Source organism: Eucalyptus grandis, chromosome 5, assembly GCF_016545825.1.
Source record: "Eucalyptus grandis isolate ANBG69807.140 chromosome 5, ASM1654582v1, whole genome shotgun sequence".
Taxonomy (NCBI): Eukaryota; Viridiplantae; Streptophyta; class Magnoliopsida; order Myrtales; family Myrtaceae; genus Eucalyptus; species Eucalyptus grandis.
Genome location: NC_052616.1, coordinates 47,370,213 through 47,379,465, shown reverse-complemented (window position 1 = coordinate 47,379,465; position 9,253 = coordinate 47,370,213). Strand labels below are relative to the sequence as shown.

At 43.1% G+C, this 9,253-nt stretch overlaps 1 protein-coding gene across 1 annotated transcript; it reads right to left on the bottom strand.

Annotated features, from left to right (window-relative positions):
- Nucleotides 1–6,422: 6,422 nt before the first annotated feature.
- On the bottom strand, nt 6,423–8,741 carry LOC120293963. The gene is made up of 3 exons (XM_039313793.1): nt 8,345–8,741; nt 7,106–8,221; nt 6,423–6,964 (listed from the first exon to the last, which is right to left on the bottom strand). The coding sequence occupies exons 1-3, from the start codon at nt 8,739–8,741 to the stop codon at nt 6,423–6,425; spliced, it is 2,055 nt and encodes a 684-aa protein (XP_039169727.1).
- Between the last annotated feature and the right edge of the window lie 512 nt (nt 8,742–9,253).

Here is a 9,253-nt window from a genome sequence, read left to right as displayed (position 1 = left end):
CCATCTTCTGTTGCATTAAATTAAGAATGCAAATCGAAGCATGATTTCGCAATCAGCTCGATTTTGCGCCGATTCCTTCCATTTTATCAAAATCCTTGCCATTTATTTACCTGATTTTAAAATTATTTCTGCATTTAACAAAATTTGAATATTCATCAGAATTTTAAAATTCCATACATAATCAATCAAATCAATCTCCCTCATTTTTTTCATTTTTTCCTTTTATTTGTTCCAATGCAATTTTTATTTTCTTTATTTTCCTAGATTTGCTAAAAATAGGTGTCAACAGCCGCCCCTCTTTGAAGGTGAACTCGTAGAGGTTGCATTCAAAGACAAGTTGAGTCCTAAGTGTTAATCATGCAGATGTACCGAGTGACTCCTTTTTTTTTTTTTTTTTTTTTTGAGATGAGTCCCATTTTGAAATGAAATTTATATGATGCATGGAAATGCTAATGCAAATGATAAATGAACTTACCTGGAATTACTTACCTTCGGGGATGGTAGAGCAACTCAAGATAGATTGGTGTTACATGTCCAGGACCCGTACCATTCTACGGTCGCCTTGATGAAAAAATGATTTTTCAGGAACCGTACTATTCTATGGTCGCCTAAACGAAAAAAATGATTTTTCAGGACCCGTACCATTCTACGGTCGCCTAAACGAAAAAGTGATTTTTCAAGACCCGTACCATTCTACGGTCGCTTGAACTGAGGTAATTGCTTTTCCAAGACTCGTACCATTCTATGGTCGCCTGTTAGAGCAATAAATGTTGTCTAGGACCCGTACCATTCTACGGTCGCCTAGACTAAGGTTTTGCTTGGCTAGGACTCGAACCATTCTTCGGTCGCCCAGCCTTGCGACGAAATCATCCGACCCGGGACCCGAACCATTCTTCGGTCGCCTTAATCGATTGAATCGGAGGAAAAATCTTTGGGGGACAACTCAATTGAGTGTCGGTATGCTTAAAAGGGAATACCTGTGCAATGACAAATATTCAAGATATGGATAGAGATATACTTATCTGGTAACATCTCCGATCTTCAAGGATACGTCTCTTGCAAAACATGGTCAAAGGAGAGGCAACATGCATTTGTAATCATAAACATGCCTCAATGTAATGGAGGTTCATGATGATTTCCATTAATCTTGCATCACCTAATTTCCATTGGGAAGTATCTTAAAAGAATATTCCAATCTGAACACATGAGTGTCATGGATGTGTCAAATGAGGGATCTTTTGGTTTGAAAGGGCTTTACACTCATCCTCAAAAGAGTTGTTTCATCCTGACCTTTGACGCAAGATTTTGGCAACCGCTCTATCTCAATGTCATCATGTCAAATAAGGTTTTGTGCAATCTCGCAAGTGATACGACCTTACCAATCTGAGAGGTCTTGAACAAGGACCGTAATGTGGGCTTGGTCAACAGCTTAACAAAAGGGACTCTTTGAGTCGAGGCTTTTGAAAGAATGAGTGATATTCTGTAATCATCTCTGGGTTTACAAGTCAAGAACCCTGCAAAATGAGAAAGGAATAATCTTGCTCGCACTTCTTCGAGCGATGCTTAAACATGTGAACCCCTAGGTTAATTCAAGTGCCCTAATCAGAAGAGACTTTGCAAAGGACGTAACGTAGGCTTGGTTCATGGGTTGAGAAATGAAAGGATCATTAGGCTCAAAAAGTGTTTAGGGGAGGGTCAAAGTTGGTGATCATCTTGACATTTCCACCACTTTCCTTCTCCACTATCGAAGATTTTTTTCACAACTCCATGGATTGCAACAGCATTTGAGAGTTTTTGGTACCACCTTGATGGGGATACAACTTACTATACCAAGAGTTTGATTTTTTTTTTTTTTGGGCATTGGCCTTGCTCTTACCAGACACACTGCTTTTTCATGCCCCATTATTTTGCACTTATTTTTTCAACTTGCACAACCATCCTTTGCAGCATTCTAAACCATGCTACTTGAATGGTTCTTTTTGCCTTGCCCTAGTGTGGGGGATGATCACCAACTGGGTTTAATATGAAATAAATTCATAGGCTCAAGTGGGCTATGCAATGGATAAAAGTGTATAGGATAAAGAAAGAATTGCTCTTCGTCATCCTAAGGCACTTCAAATTACCGTATGAGTTACACTGCAAAAGCAATATTCGAAGATTGATGCAAGTGGGAGCAAAAAGATTCCTACCATTCATTTCAAATTTGTCCCAATGTGGGATGATTCTTGACAGGGATAATTTTTTTTTAAAATCTCATAAGTGTATGGGGCTCAAAGGGGTTGAGCAATGGATCACCCTGTAGTGTTTGGGATAAAGAAACGAATGCCTCTCATCACTTTGGTTGACGTACCTTTTGCGAGATAGCCCTCTTCCTTGTGGGCATGGAATTTTTCACACAACTCATGGGGGTTAGTGTATGAAACAGTGTATGGAACAAGGCTTGCCTTTCATCATTCCAAAATATCCCATTTGGCACATTCAATTTATCTCACACAATTCATCAAGGGAAAAAAATGCAAGATTTGCAATAAATTTGAACAATTGAACTCATTGAAGCAATTTATTGATCATTGAAATGCTTGCAGTTCAAAACATGACATGGCAAATTCTATCATGGATAATACTTCTTGACAGCATCTGAATTAACAGGAGTGGAAAACTCACGACCATCCATTTCTGCCAATATCAAGGCTCCGCCGGGAAATATCTTCTTTACCACATATGGGCCGCTGTAGTTTAGAGCAAACTTGCCTCCAGGATCCGGAAAGATCGGCAACAGCTTCCTTAGGACTAGGTCATTTACCTCGAAATGCCTTGGCCGCACCTTCCGGTTGAAAGATCTGGCTATTCTCTGTTGATATGCTTGGCCATGACAGAGCTTTCTCTTTTCGTCGATCAAGTTCAACCGCTCGAATCTTTGTTGTGACCATTCCGCCTCGGATAACTCCACTTGGGATAAAACCCTCGAGAAGGAATCTCCACTTCTACAGTAGAACTGCCTCCATGCCGTACACCAAAGCGAACGGGGTTGCCCCAGTGGAAGTGCGGATCGATGTCCGGTACGCCATTAGTGCGAAGGGTAGCCTGTCATGCCAATCTCGATAATTCACGGCTGTCTTAGCCAAAATCTTCTTAATGTTCTTATTGGCCGCTTCAACAACCCCATTTATTTTAGGGCGGTAAGGAGACGAATTCAGATGCTTGATTTTGAATTCTCCGAACAACTCATCAACAAGTTTGTTGTTCAAATTGGTCCCATTATCGGTGATGATTGCTTTAGGGACACCATAGCGAGCAATTATGTCACGTTTGACAAACTTCACAACATTACGAGCAGTGACACTTACAAAGGATGTAGCTTCGATCCATTTGGAGAAATAGTCTATTGCCACCAAAATGAATCGATGTCCATTTGAAGCCTTGGGATTGATTGCGCCAATCACATCAATACCCCACATCAAGAAAGGCCATGGCTCTGAAAACTGATGCAGCTCGGTTGGAGGAACATTTATCTTATTTCCATGAATCTAGCAACGGTGACAACTTCAAACATGCCGAATGCAGTCACTTTCCAGTGTGAGCCAATAGTAGCCTAACCTCATAATCTTCTTGGCTAACATATGTCCATTCATATGGGGGCCACATACTCCTTCGTGTACTTCTTGCATGATTTGAGTGGCTTCGACTGCATCTATACATCGCAACAAGACAGAATCGTAAGACCTCTTGTACAAATTCTCACCACTGACGAAAAATTTCGAGGCCATCTTCATGATGTACTTCCTATCAACCTGAGTGCTTCCTTCAGGAAATTCTTGTTTTTTAATATAATTCATGATATCGTAATACCATGGTTTTCCATCAGGTTCTTCAGTCACAATCATACAATAAGTGGCTTCGGCAAAACTTCTATTTTCGTGGGTTCAACCTCCAACCCATCGGTGACTTGCAAAGATAGAGGACAACGTCGCGAGTGCATCTACAAATTGATTATGAGACCTCGGCAAGTATTGAAACGAAACTTCCTCGAATTCTTTCACCAAGATTTTCTAAATACTTGTGGTATGGGAGTAACTTGGCATCCTTGGTCTTCCATTCTCCCACAGTCTGCAGTATGATTAGTGCGGAATCTCCGAACACTTTTAACTTAGCCACACCCATCTCAATTGCTGCTTGAAGCCCGAGGATGCAAGCTTCATACTCGGCCACATTGTTAGTGCACGGAAATATCAATTTTGCAGCTACCGGATGGTGTTGTCCATCCGGAGATATCGAACTGCTCCAGTACCCGAACCGGATAGGTTTACAGCTCCATCAAAGAACATCTTCCATGAGTCTTCATTTACACTCAAGTCATGGTCATCAAAGAAACTGTCATCATCATTAGGGACTCCTGAATTCTCGGCCAATAGATCAGCGATCGCTCGGCCCTTAACCGACTTTTGTGGCATGAATTGCACATCAAATTCAGAAATCAAGATTTGCCATTTGGCTAACTTACCCACCAAAGCTGGTCGATCAAGTAAGTACTTGATAGGGTCGTTCTCAGTTACGAGGAATGTCTGATAATGTAGTGTGTATTGTCGCAACCTATGCAACACCCACACCAATGCCACACAAGTCTTTTCAACCTCAGAATACTTCAACTCTGATACGGTGAACTTCTTGCTGAGGTAATAAATGGCCCGTTCTTTTCTATCAACAGGACTTTCTTGAGCCAACATTGCGCCCAATGACTCACTATGAATAGTGAGGTAGAGAATCAAAGGATGCCCCGGTGAGGGTGGGACAAGAACTGGTGGATTCATCAAGTACTGCTTCAGCTTGTTGAATGCTTCTCGACACTCATCATCTCGGTTGACTTGTGCATTCTTCTTTAGGAGCTTGAAGAATGGCTTGGCAGTTTCAGAAAGTTGAGAAATGAACCTCGCTATGTAATTCAATCTCCCTAAAAGGCTCCGGACTTCTTTCACCGTTGACGGTGGTTGCAATTCACATATGGCCTTGGCCTTTGAAGGGTCAATCTCAATTCCTTTATTGCTCACAACAAATCTGAGTAATTTACCGGATATTGCTCCGAATACGCATTTAGCGGGATTTAGACGAAGCTTGAACTCACGAAGTCGATCGAACAACTTCTTCAATGTTCCGATGTGGCTTCTTCCTGGTCGAGTCTTTGCAATCATATCATCAACATAGACTTCAATCTCCTGGTGCATCATGTCATGAAATAAGGCGACCATGGCTCGCTAGTAGGTTGCCCCCGCATTCTTGAGTCCGAAGGGCATGACCTTATAATGAAAGGTTCCCCATGGGGTAATAAATGCAGTCTTCTCCTTGTCTTCCTCCTTCATCCTTATCTGATTGTACCCAGAAAAACCATCTATAAATGAGAATAGTTCAAAACCAGCAGTACTATCCACAAGGACATCTATGTGTGGTAATGGGAAATCATCTTTTGGACTAGCCTTATTCAGATCCCGATAGTCAACACAAACTCGAACTCAACCGTCCTTCTTCATCACCGGCACGATATTAGCCACCCATTCAGGGTACTGTGAGACTTCAATAAACCCCACATTCAAAAGCTTCATCACCTCCTCCTCTATCTTCTTTGAGAGTTCAGGCTTAGTCCTCCGCAGCCTTTGCTTCTTAGGTGGCACATTTGGATTAGTAGGTAGGCAATGCTCCACGATTGACGGGTCTAGTCCAGGCATGTCAGCGTAGGTCCATGCAAAAATTTCTTGATATTCCTTCAGTAATTGAATTAGGCGCTCAGCCTCATCTTTGGGGAGACTCGCCCCAATTTTTACTTCTTTGGCTTCTTCAATGTCACTCAAATTAATAGTGATGGTCTGCTCAGATGTGAGAGCCTTAGCTTTTTCATGTTGTTCCCAGCTATATTGCACTTCAATGGAGTCTTTGATCGAGTCTTCAGGATCATCATCATTAGCACTTGTTATAAAAGTGGATTGGACCATTTCCACATCTTTGCATGCCATAGGATTGTTCCGAAACATGAGGTAGATAAATTAGAAAGACAAACGAGTAATCGGCATCTTTGTTTTTTTTTTTGTTTTTTTTTGTTTTGAATTTTTTTGAAAATTTCTTTTTTGAAAAGCATTTGGAAAAGCATTTTTTTTTAACATTTTGACATGAGAAAGCATGATGAAGCCGTGCCTCGGAATTCTCCTTGGATTTTTCTTTTCTTTTATCGGTTGGATATCATCACCGAGCTGGTTTGGTGTACCTCATCATGCCCTCAAAATAAAATTTGTAATTTCATTGAAAATTCATCAATCAATTACATTTATTGAATGGAGAAAATGCAACACTCAATCAATAAAAGAAGAAAATGAAAACATCATTCAGAAAATAATAAAAATTCCCATGCAGGGGAATGTGCAAAAGCAATAAAAGAGTTACTCTTGTGGGCTAAGGCCCATCTCTTCAGGGGGTGCTTCATTAATGGCTCCTATGATGAGGTTGTCGAATAAGCTTGCAACTCCTTCCAGCTCATCATTAGGGTTCTCTGCTTTCGGGGGTGTCGGATCATCCATGCCACCCCATCCATCTGGGACTAACTTACTAGGATCAATGTAGTAGTTAGGAGGGGTTGAATACTTCACCAGGTAATCAAACTTGCCACTAGGCTGCCCCAAAGTGTCTATTACTTCCGCTTCTTCATGCATCATTCTTGGAGGACCAGGGAATGTCTCGTGAATGCTCGGGGGTAGTGGGTTTTGCCTCTCTCGCCCTTGGTCAGGTGGCGAACTCCGCCTCTCTTGTCTTCGTCCTTCAGAACTTCCTCCACCTCGTCCATGGTACCCTAAACCAGCAGAACGGGACCTTTGAGGGGCTTCAATGGGGCTTCGAATGCCCTGACCATTTCTCCCAAGATCATTGCTAGGGACGAAACCATTCCCGACCATTACTCTTCCCACCATGAGAGTAGCATCTGATACTTCAGGGGTAGGCGGTGATGAACCCCGAGAAGCATGTATGGTGGACACCAATTCGAATGAGTGGTAACTTGATTCAACTTGAGAATTCGGCTCTACATAGGGGATAGCCGTCTCATGATAGATCCGGTGGTCTTCCTCACCATACACGGTGACCAACTTCCTTTCGATCACAAATTTCACAGCTTGATGTAGACTTGAAGGTACTGCTCCAGCAGTGTGTATCCAGGGACGACCCAACAAGAAATTGAATGCAGTAGGGATGTCCAGTACTTGGAAAGGAATGTTGAAGACGACCGGCCCTATTTGGACATCGAGATGGATTTCCCCGATCACCTCCTTTTTTGTTCCATCGAAAGCTCGCACCGAAGTCTTCGCGGCATGTATCCTTGACGGGTCTACCTTAAGGCGGTGAAGAGTGGCCAATGGACAAATGTTCAGAGCGGACCCATTATCGATGAGCACTCGAGACATATGAGAAGACTTGTGCTTAACGGATATGTAGAGTGCTTTGTTATGTCCCCTGCCTTCGAGAGGGAATTCCTCATCAGAGAAGGCAATCAAATCCTTGAGAAGTACCGATCCCACGAATTCTTCCAGCTTGTCAGCTTCCACGATCTCTGGCACACGAATTTCACTCAACACCTTCATTAGTGACTTTTGATGCACGAGGGACGTCATCAAGAGCTCGAGTAGGGAGATCTGAGCGGGCATCTTTCGTAATTGGTCAACCACGTTATACTCGCTTGCTTTGATTACGGCCAAAAACTCCTTAGCCTCTTCATCGGTGACCGGCTTTACAGGTTGAGTACTGGCTTGACCATAGGTCCGTCCAGACCTTGTAACAAGGTCCACATCCAGGTCATAGGACCAAGGCACTGCCTTATTATTGACATACTCATACGGCTGAGGCACCTCTATCACTATCTCTTCGTCAGACGCATCCTCTAATGGGGGCATGTCTACAAGCGAAGGATCAACCTCTTTCTCGTCAGCATCAAGTGTAACCTGCTCCTCCTCACAATCGATGATGAGGTGGGAGATAGTAGAAACTATGCAGTTATGATCAGCATACACAATAATGCCATCATCCACCATTTTGGCAATTCTTTCTCTCATTACCGATAGAGGGACATCTTCCTGACCTCGGTAATACCCAGCTCTCACTAGTCCGTTGTAGGCATCTGCCACGTGCACCTTTGAATTCCTGATCCATCTAACTTCAGGTTCCAGGATAGCATTCACTGTACCCTCATGCTCTGGTAGCGGATTTTTTTGAACGTTCGGCCGAGCAGTCTGAAATGAAAAGGCCTTTGTATCCAGGAGATTCTGGATCTTGTGTTTGAGGGTGAAACATTCATCAGTTGAATGCCCCAGTTCACCGTTATGGTAGTCACACTTCTTCGTTGGGTCATAACCACGAATGCCTTCACGGTTTGGGCGCTTTGGTTCACTAGTAAGCAAATCCTTCTTTCGGAGGACTGTCAGCACTTGGGATGGAGATCCAGGGAGAGGGGAGAACTGCCTTCTATTATTCGCTTGGGCAAATGATTGACGACCAGCAGGTTGTTGCTGTCTTGGGTTCACCTGTATAGTCGGGGCACGTTTGGCATTTTCTTGGCTATAAGCCACGTTCACATCCACGGCCGCTTCCTTCTCCTTCTTGGCAGAGAACCTTTTAGTAGATGGCTCGGAAAACCATCCTTCCCTTATCCCCATCTCAATATGTTCTCCTACAGGAATAAGCTGATTGAAACTCTCAACATACGTACTGGCCATTCGATTACGGAATTCAAATGGAAGGGTCTTTACAAACAACTTCATCAACTCCTTGTTGGTAGGCTTAGGAGTAATTTGAGCCGCCAAGTTTCTCCATCTCACAGCATATTCTTTAAATGACTCACTTCTTTTCTTTTCCATCCGTTCCAGGTCTTCTCGGGAAGGCACGATGTCCATGTTGAACTTGTACTGTTTGAGGAATGCATCCGCCACTTCGTTCCAGGTTTCGAGGAGGTTATGTTCTTCATCACGTACCAATTTAGTGCGAGCCCGGTCAAACTTGCATGAAACGACTAGATCATAAGGGGCTCATTTTTTACGTGTTGGGCCATGCGCACGTGGTACATCTGCAAATGAGACTTTGGACAAGATGTCCCGTCATACTTCTCGAACTCTGGCATTTTGAACTTGCTCGGCATTTTAACCTTCTCATAGACTGAGAGGTTAAACGGGAGTGAGCTTTGAGACTCCTGCAGCTGTCTCACTTTCTCTTCCAGCTTTGCAACGCGCTC

Excerpts from the sequence above, each read along its gene's own strand:
- LOC120293963 (XM_039313793.1), bottom strand. The coding sequence starts at position 8,741 with ATGGCCAGTACGTATGTTGAGAGTTTCAATCAGCTTATTCCTGTAGGA. Across the intron at positions 8,222-8,344 it reads GAAGTGTGACTACCATAACG|AGCATGAGGGTACAGTGAAT; the intron begins GTGAACTGGGGC and ends ATCCGCTACCAG. Across the intron at positions 6,965-7,105 it reads GAAGTTGGTCACCGTGTATG|TATCAGATGCTACTCTCATG; the intron begins GTGAGGAAGACC and ends CTACCCCTGAAG.